The sequence below is a fragment of the Panthera pardus genome, unplaced genomic scaffold, assembly GCF_024362965.1.
Source record: "Panthera pardus isolate Hobbes unplaced genomic scaffold, ASM2436296v1 HiC_scaffold_22, whole genome shotgun sequence".
Taxonomy (NCBI): Eukaryota; Metazoa; Chordata; class Mammalia; order Carnivora; family Felidae; genus Panthera; species Panthera pardus.
In genome coordinates this window covers 31,611,781-31,632,246 of record NW_026526788.1, presented here as the reverse complement: position 1 = coordinate 31,632,246, position 20,466 = coordinate 31,611,781, and the positions used below count along the sequence as shown (strand labels likewise).

Here is a 20,466-nt window from a genome sequence, read left to right as displayed (position 1 = left end):
CCTAAGTGCTAAGGAGATCGGTCTAGGGCTCATGTTACTGCAGGCAGAAAACTGATTCGGCAAGAAGGCAGGGCCGGAAGGTGGGTGGATGCAGCAGGGCAGGGCGTGATGAGAAGACAAGGCCTCTCCAAGCCGTCAGGAGACCCAGAGGCAAATCCCAAGGCCCTCAGCCCGGCCGGGTGGCCACTGTTGATCAGATTAACAACCCCTTCCCTTGTTTACCAAAGATGTAGCCACCCCTGTGTGCCCTGCACTGTGCTGGTGGCTTGGTGTATAACAGAGAAAAGACAGGGTGCCTGATGCCCTCTGGGAACACGTGGCCTGGCACGATCCTATAGCTCGAGCACAGTGGACACGAGATGTGGCGGGAGGACAGAAAGAGGGGCCGGAGGGCTTCCCACAGGAGGCCCTCTCAGACTGTAGCCTGAAAGACTGGGGGAAGTGTGCCAGACAGATGGGGGAGGAGGGGCTGCTAGTGGAAAGACGGCACTCCAAGAGGAGGGAACAGCATGTGCAAAGGCGTGGAGGGATGCTTCCTCGCCACTCACGAAGTTCCTTTGTTGGAACGGACTTCCTGGGCATTGACAGGAATCTGCTGAACTGAGACAAAACCATTCAATCCAAACACGCTGGGAGAGGCAGGAATGTAACCAGGGCACACCACGCCCTCCCCCCTTTCAGGGTGCTCAGGGAGTGGCCCCATCCGCCACCATTCTGAATTTGCCAAGCCCATGGGAGGCGAGGCCCAGCTGAGGAAGAAAGAATATCTTTCTTGTTGTGTATCTAACCTAAACTCCCTGCCCTCAACCATCTCCCTGCATGCTGCAGTTACCTGGGGGCTCAAGGGGGGCTCAGCACCCTGGCAGCAGTAACACCGAAAGTCATCCTTGGCACTGGTCAGGTAACCCAAGTAGCAACACGGAACCCCTGCGGAGCACCAGGTAACTGCCAAGTGACCAAAAGCGCTCACACGTGGCCTGCACGGACCCCAGGCCCTTTGCTCTTGACGCAGCCTGTAAGAGCAAGGCAGCGCTGATGTGCTTCCGTTTTACAGATACGGAGCCGGAGACCCACAGAGGGGATCACCTGCACAGAGGCGCCTACCTGGCGAGTGGCAGATCTCCTCTTGCAGGCAGGGCAGGGGTGGGGTGGGGGCATATTTCGCCACTCTAGCTGCGGCCGCCTGCCTCGCAGACGTCCCCGGGATTGAGGCATGTCACCGGGCCGCCCCAGTGGCCGGCGTGGGCAGCCCATGCGTCTTCCCGGCAGTGAGCAGGGACCAGCTCGTGGAAGTTGAGGTGCCATCAGGGAGGCATCGGCTCTCTGCCCCAGCCCTTAAACACGGGTGACCTGCCCAAGCCAGCAAACGACGGGGTTTGATTCCTCTCCCCTCTGCGGTTCACTCTCTTCTCCTTAAACCCCAACGGTCCATTCCCCAGGGCATTTCCACACGGCTGTGGCTCTGAGCAGAGTTAAAAGGAAACATTTTCAGAGAAGAGCCGTCACTTCTGTCAGCCACCCGAAATGGATGGCCACAGTCCGCTGAGGAGCACGGACCATGGTACAGAGGACATAATAGGTGGGAAGAGCCGGGCAGGCTTCCAGCTTCTCTCCTGGCTGTGCAAACTCGGGCAGCGCCCCGCGCCCCGGGTTGAGGGGAGGTGGGGTCCCAAACCCAGACCGGGCACGGAGCCTGGCCCCGCGGTGCCAGCTAGGTGTGGGGGAGCCGCTCTGGCCTGGGTGCGGGGCACTCGATCCGCTCGTGATGGAGATGAGAAACTCATTTTCATCCGTCCCCACTCCGGCCCAGTTTGCGAACCCCAGGAAAAGGGGAGAGCCGCTCTGCAAACGCAATTTAAAAACCCACCGGAGCCAGCTGGCCAGATGTGAGGCCCATTTTACGACGGGGAACGCTTCCCCCCTCCTCCGCCACGCCGAGAGGCTCCGTGCTAAGCGTCTCTTCTGGAAGAATTTAATTCTGGGCTCCGAGTCCAGGTAAAGAGGTTTCTTCGGGCAGGGAGGCCCCGAAATGAGCCCGTTTATCTCTGGCAGGCCCTGGTTAAGCTGCTTCTCTCCTGAATGCGATTTGGGCACTTTGAAATAAGTGCAGCAAATTAGTCACGAGCTGCGGCAGACTAACTCGGTGCCCGGCCGCCCGGCGGCTCCCAGGCAGCTTCGGGCAGCCCCCACCTCAAGAGCGCGGCGGCAGAGGCAGCTGGCTCCTGCGGGGCGAGAAAAAGCGATTCAGGCCCGGGGGTGGCAGCTCGAGGCAGCAAAGCGTTACCTGGATCACAGGGGCATGAAATTAGCAGCAGCGAGCAGGCTGGAGCCAAGAATAGTTTGCTGCAAACTTGCTGCCTTCGGATGGCCGAGCTCTATGGCCTGGGATGCTGCGGGGAGGCGCCATCGCCCTGGCATCGGCCACGAAGCGAGCCGAGGGCAGGTGTCCCCAAGGGCTGCAGCTGGCCTCCTGCCTCTGGGTTCTGTGGGGGCACTGGCCCAGGAAAGCTAACGGGGGCGTGGAGGGGCGGGGGGGGGGGGGGGGGTGGGCAGCTGGGCAATGCCAGTTTCAGGGCCCAGAGAAGTCAGGGACCCAGGAGCCCGGATCCATCAAGGCCTGATGGGGTATCCAGGGGCCCAAGGGCAGAACAAAGCTGGGTCAGAATCGGACAGGTAAGGCCCGGAAAGATGTTGGCCAGACAGACCCAGCCACTCAAAGGACAGGCGCTCCCACCAGACCTGTGTACTTGGTTCCCACATCAGCCCACCGAGGCTTGGCCTCATGGATCACCTCCAGGCCCCGGTTCCTCGGGGCCACTGTAAATCTTGCTCTTTAATACCCTGGAGGCCCTCCCCAGTCCGCGATCCTTTTTTACACCTCCTCTGGAATCCCTGCCAGGGGATAAGCAGAGTGGCTGAGATTTTCGGGAATGAGCCTCCCTGCCTCCCCCACCTCTGTTGTAGAGCACACCTTCTTCCCATGGCCTAAGCTGACTTCTAGGAAATTTGCACCATGAACACTTGCCTTCCCTGCCTGCATTTTCCGTCTCTCCTTCACTGCTGGCTTTCCTTCTCATCTAGCTAAGGAAAACAACCTGTCTGATCTCATTGCCTCCAGCCCCAGGTCCCTCCTCCCTTTTGCCACAAACTCCTTAGAAAGGCAGCCTATGCCCTCAATGCTTACCCTTACCCCTCCCAGACTGCTCTGGGGAAAGACTCCTCCAAAGGGGCCTCTTTGCAGCCCACCCATAACCAAGGCGTGGTCAGGCTCCTTATACCATGGGCCACCCCGGCTATAATGGGTTGAATAGTGCCCATGTCTAGCCAGAACCTCAGAATGTGACCTGACTTGGAAAATAGAGTCTTAGTGGATACAATTAGTTAAGATGGGGTCACACGGGACCAGGGTGAGCCCTAAATGCGATGACTGGTGTCCACATAAGCAGGAGAGGGCATTGGATGCTGAGACACAGCCACGTGAACAGAGCAGAGACCGGAATCGCACGGCCACAAGCCAGGGAGTGCCAAGGAGCCCCCAGGGCCTGGAAGAGGCAAGCGAGATTCTTCCTAGAGTCTTTGGGGGCAAGCATGGCCCTGCTGGCCTCTTTGTTTGGGGGTTCTGGATGCCAGAACTGTGAGAAGCAAATCCTGTGCCCACATCTGAGCGCCTGGTCACGGCAGCCACAGGAGACGGCCACACCTTCCCTCCAGCACTCTGCACTTGAACTCCTGGGCCACCCCTCCTCCTCCTCTTTCGAGGCAGCTCAGTCCACCTCTGCTCTCTGCCACCAGAGGTGCCTCCTGAGCCGCACGTTGAGTTTCCTCTGTCCCACACTCCTGCCTTGGGACGCTCTTGTCTCCCGGCTTCGATGAGTCCCAAGCCCTGTGCCTACATCCATCCGTCTCTGCCTCCAGAACAATTTTCACCGCAATTCAACAATTTTCAAATCCCGCCTGGGTGGTCTGCTGAGCCCCGGCTCCAAGCTCTCAAATCACAGGCCTTCAGGCACACCTTCAAGAGGACCCCAAGCCACCTCTCCCGAGGCTCCATTTCTCGGTGGCCCTCCTCAAAGTTTCTCTGCTTTCCTTCACCACCCCAGGTCGATCACTTGTCCCTAGATCCCACATCCCTAGCAAAGGACAGTGGCTTGCACTCCCACCCGCACCCCCGGACTCCCCTCTGCCACCCAGGGCTCCAGGCCCTCCCCCACGCTTCCACCACACCCCCTTGCTCAAGCTTCTCCCTGGGCCTGGCCACCCGCTGCCTCCCCAACTCCAGAGTGACTCTGGCCCTTGTCTGCCTTGCAGGGCTCGGCTACCTCCCCGCTCCTCTATGGAGCCTTGGCCCCCCAACCCTCCTCAGGCTCCTCAGCACACAGGCCCCTCTCCTTGGCCCCCTTCCAGGACACCCTGGGGGCTCCAGTTTGGTTAAATGACGGGGCATGTGAGGTGAGGGAGGCAGGGAGGGGAGACTACGGATGGTCTCAGGTAGCAGGCTGAAGAGGGGTGTTTGTCTCAGAAGGAACTAGGGAGCCATGGAAGAAGGCTTCTGCACAGCACTGATAAGATCCGTGCTGCGCACAACAGGGGTCACCCGGCAGGTGAGGTGGACTGAACTCAGGGGGAGCAGCAGGTAACAATGGCTATGTGTTTATCCATTCACTTCTTCATTCAGGAAACAGCGAAGGCAGATAGAGCCCATTCACTTATTTGACAGTAACGACTGAGCACCTTATGTGTGCCAAAATGTGCTAGAGGCTGAGGATGCCATGAGGTTCTAGTGAGGGAGGCAAGAAAACGCGTAAACAGCAAATTAAGGGGTGGGGATGGGGGAGACTGTAAGTTATATTAAGTGCAATAAACAGAAAAACCAAGTAAGGGGCTATAATAGAGCCTCGTGGGGGTGCTGATGTTGGCGAGGGTGGTGAGAGACGACCTCTTGAGGGGCGTGATGTTTGGACCCGAGCACAAGCTACGCGAGGGGTGAGGGGACAAGCATTCTGGACAGAGGGAACAGCATCTGGTTGGCCTCGAGGCAGGAGTGAGTTTGGTGTGTTGAAGCAACTGACAAAGCAAGCTGATCCTGGATTACAGGGAGTAAGGGAGAGAAGGGGGAGACCGAGCTGGAGGCAGGGGCGGGGCGGGGCGAACAGGCAGAGATTGGAGTTTGGATCTTATGCTAAGTGCAGCAGGAAGCCACTGCAGGATCCTAACCAGCTGGGAAACCTGGTCCTGGCACACATTCCCAGAGCCCTCCCCGCACTCTGCTGTCCCGAATGCTTACAGCATCCCTCTGAGGGAAGATTCACATTGCAAATGAGGAAACTGAGGCTCAGAGAGGTCAGGCACTCGCCCAAAGTCACACAGCTCCAACCCAGCCCTCTGTCCACAGAGCTTGTGCCCTTACCTGGCGCAGTGGATGGCCTATTTTATATCTTAAAGAGACCCCCTCTGTAGCCTCCATGGCCATGGAATTGACCTTAGAGGGCCAGCAGCCAGCAAGGCTGAGGCAGGGGTGCTGGCCACGGAGGAGAGAACCGGAGGCACTTGAGACGTTTCAGAAGGTGGAATGAGCAAAACTCGCTGACAGACCGGGTGCGCGAAGACAGAACGAAACAAAGGGGAACCCGGAAGTTTCAGGCTTGACCAACTCGTTGTTAAGTAGAGCATACGGCGGGTTGGGCAGCGGAGACTGTCTGCTCCGGTGTCACCCGAGTGTGCCGGTCAAACAATGACCCTGCCGTGAGTCCAAACCCCGAGTGCAGGATCACAGCGCACAATCCTGAGACGAGGGCCCTTCTCCTGGTCCCTCTCCTCGCTGGCCCAGCACCAGCTGGGCCCTCCGCAAACCCTTAGAGATGAGGTCATCATTCTGCACGTATTGGTTGAGCTCAGTAGACATCCTAGGCACGCGGGACTCGGCCCAAGTTCCCGCTTTCACGGAACTGACTGCCGGGTCAAGGAGAGTTGGCAAAACGCATGCACAAATAAATAGATGATACGTCAGACAGCGGTCAGCGTTCCAAACAGAACCCAGGCCAGGGTAGGTGCCTCTATAACAGATCTCAGAACACTAGTGGGGAAAGACCTGTAAGGGAGCGCCTAGTCCAGGGCTCAGCAATCGGCTGTCCCCAAATCTATCCGTCTCCATTTTTGTAAATACTAGAAACCAGTCAGGCCCATTTGTTTATGGATTATCTGTGGTACAGGGCAGAGTAGCTTACAAAAGAGATCACGTGACCCACAAAGCCTCCACTATGTACCATCTGGCCGTTTGCAGAAAAAGCTGGCCAACATCCACCTCGGTTCTTTTTTTATTTTTATTTTTTTAAATTTTTATTTATTTATTTTTTTAATGTTTATTTTCTGAGAGAGAGAAAGACAGTGCAAGCAGGGGAGGGACAAAGAGAGGGAGACACAGAATCCGTAGCAGACTCCAGGCTCTGAGCTGTCGGCACAGAGCCCGACGTGGGGCTCGAACTCACAAACCTTGACATCGTGACCTGAGCCCAAGTCAGACACTCAACCAACTGAGCCACCCAGGTGCCCCCCACCTGGTTTCTTAAGTAAGGAAACAGAGCCCTAAGTCACCCAGCAAATTTGAAACAGCATAAGAAACCAAACAGCTTTCCTCGACCTCAGGTCTTTCTACCGCTGGAGGGGAGCATGACTTCTGTCAAGCCTTCTACCCCACCCCTCCACCAAAGCTCTCCCAAGCTCTCCAACAAGGCAAGCTGGCCTCTGATTTTCATCCTGTCTGTTCGCCTACCTGCCCTTCAGGCTGAAACCTCAGGAGGCAGAGAAAGGACTCAGAACCAGATAGAGGGAAGGGCCAGAGACACAGTGAGCCTCGTCAATCCACGTGCAAGCGATCCTGACCTCTGAGGGGTGAGAGCTGACTCGGGGCTCGGTCACTGCTGATGTTCCGGCCGGCCTGTCCTTCCTCTTCTGCAGCCTGACCATGTGGCCAGGGCAAGGAGGAAGAGGAGGAGGAGGAGGAGGAGGAGGAGGAGGAGGAGGAGGCCTTCCAAGAAGACACCCCATCTACCCACACAGCCCTCTTCTCATCAGGCCCCTTCTGCAGTCCCCCGAGGGCCGACATGCCTCAATGTCCCAGGACTGACAGAGGGGCAGAGGGGCCAGGCATACGGCATGTGGGGGTGCTCTAGCTGTTCTCCATAGAAGGAAACCCAGGACAACCACCGGGAAGAGGAAGAAGAGGGAGCCTTGAGTAGACCCAGCCAGCACCTGACATGTGTGCAGGGAGATGGAAACCACGGCTGCTCAGGCCTCAGGTGTGTGCACAAACAACACACACAGAGGACCCCCCGAGAGGCCAGCCAGGACCCTCCAGCCCTCGCTGCCTCCAGAGACCCCTCCCATATGATGATCCCTGTAACGAAGGCACCAGGCAAAGACTGTGGTCTGGCTCCGCTCTCAGGATACACACGATGATCAATCAAGTTAAGGAGACACTTGAGCACTTAAGGCCCAGGCCATGTTCTAATTTGTCGAGGAAATCGCCTCTGGATTCCAAGGACGAGTGCGGGAGGAAATAAAATCGAAGGCGGAGGGGGGGTGGGGAGCGATCGATAGCCCAGGGGGGCCAGGGAGCAAGGCGTGGGTGGGGAGCGGAGGCCGCGAGCACGCTCGGAGAAAATAAAAAGAGTATTTGAGAAGTCGAGGCCACCAAAGGCATGACTGACAGCGTTTCAAGTCGGGCTTTTTCTCTCCCTCTGCAGGACGCAGCGAGAGCTAAAAACAGAAGAAAAAGCCATCACAGGTATATTTATTGGGAATAGCATGCTGGCTGGGCCTGCAGTTAGAATCAGAGGGTGGACAAGGGAATAAAAAAAATGACTCACGTTTGGTTCTAATTTTTAAAAATGGTTTAGGGCTGCCATCCCACTAGCCAAAGCCACTGGGCGGCTGTGGGGAGGGGCCTGCCCTCTCTGCCTGATGGCCACTCACCCATGCCCTGCACAGGAAGCCCGGAGTCCGTTCCTGTCCTGCCGGAGCCCCAGACTGTCTCTGCCATCTCCCCTTCAGGAGATCAAATCCTGCCTCGATAGGCTTTTGGGGGGAAGGAAGGCGTTTCAACACCATTCTTTGGAATTTTGCTCTTAAATAGCGGATTCCCAAATGGAGTCCATGCATTTTTTTTTTCCATTTGGAGGGATCCGAGTTGCACTAGGATTGGTCTGCAGGAACATGCCGATACGTCTACATCCTTCTAGAGGAACAGCATGTGGCATGGAGAAGTGATTCCCTGATATATCGGGGCACCGGGCCCACCCTGGGGGGAAGGAGCCAGCAGGGCGGGATCTGGGAATCTGGGTATTTGCCAAGTGCACCAGGAAACATGACGCAGGCTCAGATACCCTTGGGATGCAATCCTGCTCTTGTCTCCACAGTCCTGTGGCATCAGCAAGTTACTTACTGCTTCCACTCTCCTCCTCTGTCCAATGAGGGCAAAATGCATTCTCATGGCTGGCTGGAGGCAAACAGGTAGAGCAGAGGTTTTCAAACTACAGGCTGCAAGCCACTGAAGAATCTGAGATCCATCTAATGGGTCACGACTACAGTTTTATTTCCTTTTATCATCGGCTGCCTTCTCTCCTACGGATGAATCACCTGCATTCTTTTCTGGGACCCCCCCCCCCCCCGCCACTGTGCACCGGAGCCGATGCCCTCTGCTCATGGACCTTGCTCACCGTGCGTCCTCCTCTTCCTCAGCACCAGCCTTCCCCTCTCTCCTGGGCCACTTGCATGAGCACACAAAGTGGCTGCTCTCTCTCCTGAGTTAAAAATAAAACCAAACCAGGAAATCCATACCCTCCTTGACCACACTTCCCTGGAACTCCTGCCTCACTCCTCTAGAATGAGAGCTTTGGTGTTTTGTTTTGTTTTTTAATGTTTATTTTATTTTTGAGACAGAGAGAGACAGAGCATGAGCGGGGGAGGGGCAGAGAGAGACACAGAGTCCGAAGCAGGCTCCAGGCTCCCAGCTGTCAGCACAGAGCCCGACTCCGGGCTCGAACTCATCAACCGCGAGATCGTGACCTGGGCCGAAGTTGGACGCTCAACCGACTGAGCCACCCAGGCGCCCCTAGCATGGGAGCTTTGAAAGCAAAACTCCGAGAGACAATTCTCCACGTTTGCTGCCTCCAGTGTTCCTCTTGTGTCCTCTGGCTCACAGCCTGGGGTCCAGATTCTGTCCCTCCCCCTCGGCACTGCTCCCCAAGGCCGCAGAGGACCCACGCGAGGTTAAATCCAAAGGCAGCTCTCCATCCTCAGCCTAGGTGGCTTGTAGCCACTTACTTATAAGATCATCACTGGCTCCTCTTTGCCAACTCTGACCAGAGATTGTTCTCGAGTGGATGCTACTGTCTCTGTCACAGACACAAGTCCTGCCCAGTGAAATGTGCACTGTGGTCAAAAGCCATCTGAAAGCACTTGCAAATGCTCGTACGGAGGACAGGGTTAGGACCATGGACGGCATGGGTTCCGGCAGCCCAGCTGGAGTCCCAGTTGTCACTTAGTTCGCGCTTAGTGAGCACAGACTCCCTTGGTTTTTTGAGCCTTGGTTTCCTGCTCTGTAAAATGGGTATAATCCCTATCCCTTGGGGCTGTAGGAAGGACCAAAAGGGACAATGAAAATAAAGCCTCTGGCACACAGCAGGGTGTTTAACAAATCCTGCGAAATTACTGAATGAACCAGGACCCTCAGCACAGTGGCTGGGCTCCTGGAGAGCGCTTCCCTCTGGGTGGTATCTCGAACACTGTGTAGATGCCGCCGGGGTCTGTGTGCACAGGGGGCCCAAAGCCGGCAGCCGAGGGGAGCTCTGACGACCTGTCCGGGAGCAAGTTCTTCCAGAGAACTCTCATCATGTAGCCTAAATCTATCCGGTGGGTGCTCTGGTGGCGGCAGAGAACAGCTCCTCCTTACCCCCCCCCCCCCCCCCCGTAACGGTTCACTGGGGTCATGTGGCTGCATATCGGCCTCACCTGGAGAACTTAACAATGCTTGTGCCCAGGCCCCTCCTTCGATTACACTAGAATTGGATGGGTGGTTGGGGCAGGCAGGTAGGCTTTAAAAGCTCGCCACGGGATTCTAGTCTATTCCACCGGGGTAGATGGAGAGACCAGAGAGCACGCTGGTTAGCAGCACAGGCCCTGCTTACCTCTGGACTGCTCCAGAACCCAGTTCTGTCACTCGCTAGCAGATGACCATGGACCAGGGAGCCTCAGTTACTCCGTTAGGAAACTGGGGAGCACAGTACCCCACTCACCAGGTTATCCTGGTAGGTCCAAAGGCGGATAGGCATGGGCTTCATAGCAGGGGTTTTATAAAGTCAGCAGGTCATTGCCAAGACCCCTCTGATAACCTGTCCTCCAGTTTACTCTTCTCCAAGCCAGTTACCCTGGTTCCTTTAACCCCACCTCTCCGGATTGAGATGTCTGTCCTTATTCATAGGAATAGCTTCCAAGTCACGCTCTGCTGCTTTCGGTGGGGGGGGGGGGGAGGGGAGTCCTGAGGGGCTGGGCCAGGGTGAGGGTGCTATAAATGAGGGGATGTCCTAGGCCCCCCACCTGCTGAACTAGACCAACCTGTGTCCCTTCCCTACGTCAGGGTCTTGCTTCATGTCCGTGGCAACGCCCGTGAAAGGACTACTTTCGTGGTGGCCACCGTGACTCCCGGATCTTCTTCTGGTCCTCTGCAGACCCGGGCCATCCCTATCTTGGATTGGGGTGATGGGGCTCCCCTCCCCAACCATACAAAAAGTAACGCAACAAATTTTTATTGTTGCTACGACGTGCTGGGCACTGTGCCGGCCGAGGGCGCAGGGATGTATGGTAAGAGAGCTGCATTCACTGTCCCCAACGAGCTCACAGCTCAGTGGGGGAGGCGTGCCCATCTGTGAAGCGGGCACTCTCATCATGGATCATAACAGCCCTGCCTCGTGGAGGTGCTGCAGGGTTCAATGAGCTGAGGCCGGCAACGTGCTGAGCAGTGCCCTGCCCCCCGTCCCCCCCCCCCAGACACTCAACATAGTGAGTTGTGGGGTAAGCACCTGATGGGGGTACACTGGGCTACTGGGGCTCCCTCCAGTTACGGGTTGGATGGGGCAGCAGCAGATTGCCAGGCCGGGGGCCTAGCCCTTCTGACATCAAGGCAGACTGTAGGTTGCCCCCCCCCGCCAATGACCTGGCCGTGTCCTGCAGTCGCCTCAGAGAGGAGCCCTGGACAGGCCGAGGCACATAAGAAGAGTGTGTGAGGAGGCGGCCACGCAGGGCTCGTGGCAGGGAACGACCAGAAGAAGGTGCAGTCCCCCTCCTCTTGGGGACAGGAAGAGGGGCGTGTCTGGCTTATCCTCCCTGGCCCAGGGGCAGCCCAGACAGGCTTGCAGGAGAGGCCAGTGGAGGACCAGGAATGCCCCTCGGGATCAGGGATGGCTTACAAACCCCAGAGCCAGGAGGGCGGGAGTGGGGAAGGGATCGGGGATGCCGACAGCTTGGAAGGTGGGTCCAGAATCCAGGGGCTGGATTCTGCTGAGGCACCTGTTCTCCCAGGGTGGAAAAGGAGGCCAGACCAAGGGCAGGCTCTCCATCTGGCGGAGTCAGGGTGCGGGGTGGTCCCGTCTCCGGGAGAGTCGCCTCTACGCCACTCTCTGAGCCTGACCAAGTTTGCAATCATGTGTTCATCTAAATTCTCCGTGACATTCTCTACAGCCCTTCCTCGCTATGTGATTTGAGGCAGGTTACTGAACCTCTCTGGGCCTGGATTTTTGTCTGAAGAAACAGAATTAATGAGAGGCGAGTTGAACACCCCTGCTAGCTCAGGGGGCCCAGAGTCGGGCTCAGAAGACAGAAGACAGAAGACGGTGGCCACCGTGGTGCCCTGCGGCACAACCTTTTCAGAGAAATTCTTCCTTGTTTATGCTGTAATTTTCTGGGCTCTGGGCCCAAAGGCCTGTGGTGGGTTTATTCAAAGTTCCTATTCCGGGGACTAGAGACAAGGGGGCGGGTGAGCAGGACGCTTTCTAAATCATCCCCCAAACTGTTCTAGGCAGAAGGGAATGAGCCTGGGACGGGAGGTGACCTTGAAAGTGACATAAACTGGAGGGGAGGGGCTCTGTACAAACAATCCTACTAAGCCAAACTCCCCATCCAATGGTATCCATCCCTGGGAAATATTAAAAGGAAAGTACAGAAAAAACCCGACATCCAGACCCACAGCTTATGGAGTTGCACGTGGTGGCTGGAGACAGACCCATCTGACTCTCCCCCTCCTTTGCCCAAAGTGGCCCTGAGGTGACAGAGCCGGCCAGCCCCTTCTTGCAGGGAAATCGGGAAGAGGGCGGGAAAGAACTGGGGCGGTGGGTGGCAGGAACGAGGAATTAGGCAAAGAAAAACAGCCTGCAAAATGCAGAGACGCCCCAGCATGCTCGCTTCCCAAACCCGGCCCATGAATCGAGGGGTGACAGGTCTCTCATCTGTGATGCCAAGAGCCAGGAGCTCCGGGCAGCCACAGGTACTACATCTGCACCTGCCAGCGCTTGGAAAGAGGCAATAAAGCATCGTAGCAGGGCCTGGAATGCTAAGTGCCTGCAGCTGGGAAGGGACCGCCTTACAGCGAGAGCAGTTCGCGGCACACGTCCACTGCGCGAGGCCCCTCTCCCAGACACCGGCCTGTGCTTCCTCTCCTGCCCCGGGCAGCCTGCTCCCGGGGGCGGGGGGGGGGGGGCGGGGGGGGGTGGGCGCCGAGGAGGTGGACAGAACAGGTGCACGCTCCGTCTAGCCCTGGGGGCTGCCATGGCCGGGTGCTGGCCCAGACAGACGGGGATCTTCTGGATGAAGCCCAAGTGGGCTGGGTAATTTACCGAGGCTGGCAGAAACCGGGATGCTTGAGTCACTGGTACATAAAAGCAGATCATAAAGCACCCCAGCCAAGCCAGACGTCTGGAAATACACCAGGGCCACACGCAGCTTAGAAGTGTGGGCCCCATCCCCCAAGTGATAATAACGATAATAATGTTTATACAGCAACTTAGAGGGGTAGCTTCTCCGAGCCTGTGCTCAGGGCTTTGTACGCATCTTAATTTACTTAATCCTCATAAGGACCCTAAGAAGCTGGTCATAGCAGCATCCTCCTGTCACATACCAGGGAGATGAGGCAGCACGGGGGCCAGAGAGCCAGGCACAAACAAAGGCAGGATGTGAACCCCTGCAGTCTGCTTCCAGAAGCCAGGCCCTAGGCAGTGTTTCCCAAACTCTACTGCGCCCCTCAGGAACCTGGGGGGCTTGTTAGCGTGCAGCTCCTGACTCAGCTGGTCTGGGGCAGGGGCCTGCCTCACTGCCAAGCTTCCAGGTGATTCCCGATCCGGGGACCACACCTTGAGTAGGAGGCTCTAAACTACTAGACTAAAATGATGGAAAGAGCCTCACTGTCCATCAACTGACGAATGGATAAAGCAATTGTGGTTTAGATACACAATGGAATACGACGTGGCAACGAGAAAGAATGAAATAGGGCCTTTTGTGGCGACGTGGAAGGAACTGGAGGGTGTTACGCTAAGTGAAATAAGTCATACAGAGAAAGACAGATACCATATGTTTTCACTCCTTTGTGGATCCTGAGAAACTGAACGGAAGACCATGGGGGAGGGGAAGGGGAAAAAAAAGGTACAGAGAGGGAGGGAGGCAAACCATAAGAGACTCTTAAAGACTGAGAACAAACTGAGGGTTTATGGGGGGATGGGGGGGGTGATGGGCACGGAGGAGGGCACCTGCTGGGATGAGCACTGGGTGTTGTATGGAAAACAATCTGACAATAAATTTCATAAAAAAATAAAAAATAAATAAACTACTAGACTACTTTCCCATGACATCCCTTCACCTGTGGAAATGGGTCTACACCACACTGCTCTGGCTCTGGGGGGTGTCCACAAATTCCTCAGTCAATGGGAACAGGCATTGGCAGGGGGTCAGAATCAAGGGGCTGGGGCCAGGGGAGAGGGCGTGAAGTCTTAAAATAACCCTGTCCATTCCCCACCTCAGCCTAATTTGATCAGAATCTCTGGGGTGGGGCTCAGACTGGGATTTTTTTTTTTTAATTTTTTTAATCTTTGCTTATTTTTGAGAGAGAGACAGCACGTGAGCAGGGGAAGAGCAGAGAGAGAGGGAGACAGAATCCGAAGCAGGCTCCAGGCTCCGCAGTATCAGCACAGAGCCCGACGTGGGGCTCGAACTCACAAACCGCGAGATCATGACCTGAGCCGAAGTCAGACGCTCAACCGACTGAGCCACCCAGGCGCCGCAGACTGGGATTTTCTTTAAAACTCCCTGGGTGATTCCAACGTGGAGCCACGTAGAGTCCCTGAGACAGACAACAGGGCTGCTCCAGTCAATGAGTCAGATTTATCCCTACAAGACTGGGGAAAGTTCTTCAGGGTTAGGTCAGGGATTTCAAAAGTGCTTTCAGAAAAGGGGGTGGTGAGCCACTGCCTGGGCCAGTTGAGGGGTATGGCTCCGGTCTGCTAGCGTTCCCTCTTCTTGTCTCCTGGAGGAGAGAGGCCCCCCTGGGGCCTTCAATTGGGATTGAAACCCCCAATCTGGCAGGCTTTCAGAGATGCCCCACCTTCCGCATCCGTGAGCTTTCAGGAGTGAGCAGACACCAGCCTAGATCGGCTGTGGGCACGAGGCTCCAGATAAAGATTAACCAAACCTCTGAGTCCTCTTCTCCACTAGGCCTTGACCTGGGCCCAGCCCAGTCCCAGCAAGAATCCTGCTAAGTCAATTTCTCGAGAAGACCCCACCCTTGATATCTGATCGCCCTGGATACAGGAGCAAGCTCCACATCCTCCACCCCTGGTGGACAGGCCCTTGGCCTGCCTTTAGCAAGAATCCCCCTGCCCTTGAGGGCTCTTCCTACTAATTTTTCATCCACTGAGCCCTCACCCTCCTCCTTGGCTATAAATCCCCACACGTCCTTATAGTATCTGGAGTTGAGCGCGACCTCTCTCCCTTAGTGGAGCCTTCCTTACCGTTTTAACAAGTGGCAGAATAATTTCTTCGACACTGCCCCTGCCCGAGGGAAAAGTCATACCACACAGTGAAGGGCCCCGATGGTGGGAGGGGGCGTGGTGCCACTGCCGACTAAATGCAATGTCCACTCCTCACCTTGGCATTCAAGGCCTGAGCAAGGACTTCGGGGCCCGGGCAATGACCTCAAGCCTCGTTTTTCTCTTAGGTGCACCCCACATCGAGTAACGCTCGGTGCTTTACTGCCCCTCACACACCAGAACTTTCTCCCATCCTGCCTCTGCTCAGGTTTTTTTCTCCCACCTGAAAGTTCCTCTCCCTTCTTATCCGCCTGCTCTGAGTCACAGCCATCTCTCCCCTGGTGACAAGGACTTATCCTCGAGTCTTCGTTTCCCCCCATCGCCTTTAACCGTACTATCTCTCAGCTTATCCGGGCACACGGTTCTCTGGGATAATGACAACATTGAAAGGCTACATTTCCCAGCCTCCTTTGCAGCGCATGTGCTCATGTGACTCAGTTCTGACCAATGCAATGTAAGCAGAAGCAACGAGTGTGACTTCCAGGACTGTGCTTATGCCTCTCTTCCTCCTCTTGCTGTAACGGCTGGAGCTCCAACAGCCATCTTGGACTGTGAGGTGATCCTTAATATGGAAGCTATACCTGATAGAGCAACAAAATTTCTGACCCCACGGAACATCATACCAGCGTTGGGCTGGCCCCTCCAGACTTGAACACGAGAGAAAAATTACCTTCCAGCTTGTTTTAGCACTGCTTTTTTGGAACTTTCTGTAACAGCTGACCTTAATGCTAGTAGAGCCACCTTTTCCAATCCCCGGAGTCACGAACTCTGGATTCTTGGGTTCACCCTGTGACACTGCACAGAATCACCGCCCGTGTCTTCTGCCCGAGTGAAACAGTAAGCAGTCTGAGGGCTGCCATTGTGTCTTATCTATTTCCATTTTCCCCACCACACGAAGCACGAGGCCTCACACACAACGCAAAGCATGTCTCGGGATTAAAGTCTTTCTACTGTACCCCACACAACTCACTGGCTTGCATCCATATTCTCAGCATCCTGGAAACCCAAGCAAAGCTGCCCTTCGCCCCAACCAGGCTGCTTGCTCCCACCGCCCCCACCCGCTCCCGGGATGAACACTTCCTTACCAAGATGTCCGAACCCGTGGCTTCCTCCCCTGCGGTTGGGCTGGAGCAGTTGCGGAGTTTGAATAGCCAGTACTCCTTGGCAGTGACAAAGAAGTTCCACGGCAGTAGGCCACCAATGCCCAAGCTGAAGAAGATGATGTAGGTACCGTTGAAGCGGTCCTTGGGCCTCTGCAGGCCGGGCAGCGGGCGGTCTAGCAGCTTCCCAAGGAGCGCTTCCTGGTCAGCTCGGAGATTGCTGCCTGCAGGTCTGTAGGTGGCGTTTGCACTGTGGTGAAAGTCATCCTCTGAGATCATGGCCACTATTGGAGGAGAGGGAAACGGAGACAGGGCAGGTGATCAGAAGCTTAGCCTGGGCACAGCTAGGGACGCACCCGTCCTACAAGCTGACCACGCCCCCACCCTGGGTCACCAAAGCACGGTTACAGAGCTTCACGTTTAAGGATCAGCGAGAAAGACAAGATATCGGAACTGTAAGTGACCAAAGGATCACCCCCTGCCCCCCGACTCCCACGCAGGCCAACACAGGTAGCAAATAAGTCACGGGCCGGACCGGAGTACGACAATGTGTCACAGCCGGCCTGTGGCAATGGATCCGGAAGGGCAAACCTGGTCTCAAGGCACTCAAATTTCTATGTAGCCATAAAAAAAAAAAAAGGAATTAGGACCCTTGGTGAGCATAGAATGTTCTCTAAACTCTTTTCAACTTTATGTGAGAAAAGAGACAGGGATGTGCACAGAATATGTCACTATTTGTGCCAGAAAGCAGGGCTGGGCTGCGTGGGGAGGAGAATATATACACATACGTATGTACGTCCTCTGGAAGGACACACAAGAAATTTCTTTTTTTTTTTTTTTTAATTTTTTTTTTTAATGTTTATTTATTTTTGAGACAGAGAGAGCATGAACGGGGGAGGGTCAGAGAGAGAGGGAGACACAGAATCGGAAGCAGGCTCCAGGCTCTGAGCTGTCAGCACAGAGCCCGATGCGGGGCTCGAACTCACGGACCGTGAGATCATGACCTGAGCCGAAGTCGGACGCTTAACCGACTGAGCCACCCAGGCGCCCCCACAAGAAATTTCAAAGAGTGGCTACGTCTGAGGACGGAGGCTGGGGGCGATGGGGAGGGAGGGATCTTCACTGCGTACTCTTGTGTGCCTTTGGAATTTCGAACGACATGAATGTATTATGTGTTCAGAAATAAAACTATAAATAGAAGCAAAGACATTCAAAGTAAATAGCATTAAAAAAACAACCACCACCAAAAATCCATGGTGTCTAAGAGATCTAACCGTCCACTCGCTCATTTAATTTGTGGGAGCCAGAGGTCCGAAGAGTGGAAGGTCACACACCAGGTCCACGGCCAAGGCTGGGTTGGCAGTTCCTGCCCCGGCCCCCACCTCTGTCCCTCACATCCCACCAGGAGACGGCCACTCCCAATCTGTGATAGCACCTAAGACTAACCGAAATTTCTGCTAGGAACCATCGCCGACATGACCTCGGGCAAGTGGCCATGCTTCGGAGCCTCGATTTCCCCGTCTGCAAACCGAGGGAGGCCTTCTTATGATGGTTATACAACCGCAGCTGGCTGTCAGTGCCTGGACTGTGGGAGCAGCTCTTACACAAACGTCAGCGTCTTCCCCGCCACCGTGGGCTTGTCACCTGGCTGGCTGGCTGCTGGATTCGGCTGAAAAGTCGTATGCCCGCTTCTATGCTCTATATAGCACCTAGGACATGGCAGCAGCTTGATAAATGGCAGTACTTCCAAAGAGCTGACGATGGGACACTGTAGTGTCTCCCGTAGCAGCTCCCCTCCCCCTCCGTCACCCAGTACATCAAGAAATCAACGCAGCGCAGCTCGGCTCCCATTAAGAGGCTGAGCCTTAAGTCACAGCATCAAGCCAGGCGGAGTAGAGCCTTTCTTCCCTGGGGACAGGGGAACACCCTGTCCCGCAGGCACAGAGCCTTCTCTGCTATTTCAGGAGGGCCACACAACATTCCTTGGAAGTCAGGACAGGAATTATTGCCTCCTTTTTTCAGGGGCGAAGAACGGGGCCTTGATTTGTCCCACATTCGAGCAGTAAGAATCGCCAAGAGTTAACACGCAACCCGGTACTCATGCAATGCCGGTCAAAGGCCCGCACTTGAGCCTGACAACAGCCCAGCGTGACAGGCACTACCCTGAGACTCATTTCGCAGAGGAAGAGAGAGGCTCGGAAAGGTTCAGTCATGTGCCCGAGGTCACACAGCCCCCCAAATGGCAAGAGAGAGGTCGCACAGCCAAGCAGACTGAGGCCCGGGCGGGAGAGGAGGCTGGCTGGCAGTGTGAACCCACGTCTGCTGGCTCCAAGTCCAGATCTCCTTCTAGAAGGCCTCACGGCCAGGGAGCTGTGAGCAGAGGCAAAGGGGGTGCAGGGCACCCTCAGCGATGTTTGCTGAATGAATGGATTTTGCGTGGCCAGGATATTCTCTCCTACTGGGGTAGGAGCTTGTACCCCGGAGCGGCAGGCAAGAGGTGGCCACATACCTAAGCCTCCAAGCCAGCAAGTCAGTTTTCGACTCCCCTGGTTGAGCAGAGCCCTCCCTAGCCTTGATCCACAGGGAGCCCAGCACTAACAAACTAACCAGGGTGGGCACACAGGCATGTGCAGACACATACAAATTTCTATATTAGTGTGGAAAAATGTAAAAATGATGACCCGTGTAGGACAACAGACATAAGGGCAAGTGGTTCCTTCCAGATGCTCCAGCTACAGGGGCGGGTGCGGGGGCCAACGGTGGGGGTCACTCCAGCCCACTCTCATCTCCAGGCATTTATTTGTCCGGGACCATTCAGCCTTGACTGAGCTTCTGAAGAAGGAGCCAGAAATTTTCTCTGACCTGGGTCACAGGCCAGGGCATTGGAGTGAGCAAAGTCTTATTACGGTTCATAAAAGCTAGCTGCTGGCTTTTGGATTAAAAAGAAAAAAAAGAAACCGAAGGAAGAGCCGTGGTATTGTCAGCACGGGCGGGCTGTGGCCTGGCGTGTGCCCCTCAGGCACCTGCAGGAGCAGGCTGGGCTTGGCCCTGCTCCCTTCCTGGGGGATGTGGGAGTAGGGGCAGCGCCTGCACCAAGAAGCAGAAGTGGGTGGTGCCTGGGGCCGCTGCAGGCCACCATCTGGAACTGGCTGCCGGTTCCGACCCGGTTTCTGACTGTGGCTAAGTCAATCTCCCCATCGGGCTTCGATTTCCCCGCCTGTGAAACGGGGGGGCAGGGGAGCTGGTGCTAACCTATGGGAAAACATTGCTGGGGAACACAGGGCGCCGCCCAGAGGCCGTGGCAGACTGGGCTTTGGGGTTGTGGACACCTCCAGCCTCAGACTCCCCAGTTGGAACTGAGCGTCAGCCACCTTGTGGATACTTTGGGCTGATGTGTCCATACCCGGGCCCCCCAGGTGGTGAGGTCCGGTCTCAGGAAATCCACGAGGAGGAGAAAGAGGAGGGGAGAGAATGGGGCGACCCGGAAAGGGGGAAATCCACGAGGAGGAGAAAGAGGAGGGGAGAGAAAGAGGATAGCGACCCGGAAAGGGGGAAATTGAGGGCGAGGGGAGCAAGAAGGAAGAGAAGGGACGATGGGGTGGGAGACAGCGACAGGCGCCCAAGAGGAGGGGCCGGGGCTGGGACGGAGGCCCTGAGGTCTCTCCCGTGGAGCAGTCCCCGAGAGGGCTCGTGCGGGGAGGCCGCCGAAGCGCGAGCCCCAGGGGACCGCGCTGAAGAGCTGGTCGGGTGCCAGGCCCGCGCCCGACCTCCGGCCCGCACTTACTGTCGCCGCCGCGCCGCCGCCGCCGCTGCCTCCCCGGCCGCCGCGGCCACTGCGACTAGGGGCTCGGCGGGGCCGCAGGCCGAGCTCCGCCTCCCGGCCCCGCCCCGGCCCGCTGACGCCGGCGCTTCCCGGTTTGCAAACCCTCTTCTCCCTTTGTCCTGGGCCGGCCCCCGCGCGCCGGCGCCGGGCTGCGGCTACGCGCCCATTGCACGGGCGGGCAAAGCGAGGCGCCGGCCGCCCGGTGCACCGCCGGTGCTGGCCCCGGAGCTCGCGGGGGCCCTGCGCGCTCCTTCCCCGCCCCCCCCCCCCCGCGGGAGCCGGACCCGGGGACCCGATCGTCTCCAAAGCCTGCACCCCGGGACCCAGAAGAGCTCCACCTTGCCCCCAGACTCCCGCAGAGGGCGCCCCCTCTAACTGCAGCGCCTCACTCCTCCCTGATCCCTCTGCTGGCCCAGCC

At 56.6% G+C, this 20,466-nt stretch overlaps 1 protein-coding gene across 1 annotated transcript in view; it reads right to left on the bottom strand.

The window, feature by feature from the left end:
- Window positions 1-20,143, bottom strand: part of SLC29A3 (solute carrier family 29 member 3) — a 43,085-nt gene extending 22,942 nt beyond the window's left edge. Inside the window, exons 1-2 of the mRNA XM_019444445.2 lie at window positions 20,010-20,143; window positions 16,211-16,509 (exon numbers count right to left, since the gene is read on the bottom strand). Of these exons, the coding sequence (XP_019299990.2) occupies window positions 16,211-16,509; window position 20,010 (300 nt within the window). The 5' untranslated portion in view covers window positions 20,011-20,143. The remainder of the gene's footprint in view (window positions 1-16,210; window positions 16,510-20,009) is intronic.
- Window positions 20,144-20,466: the final 323 nt, after the last annotated feature.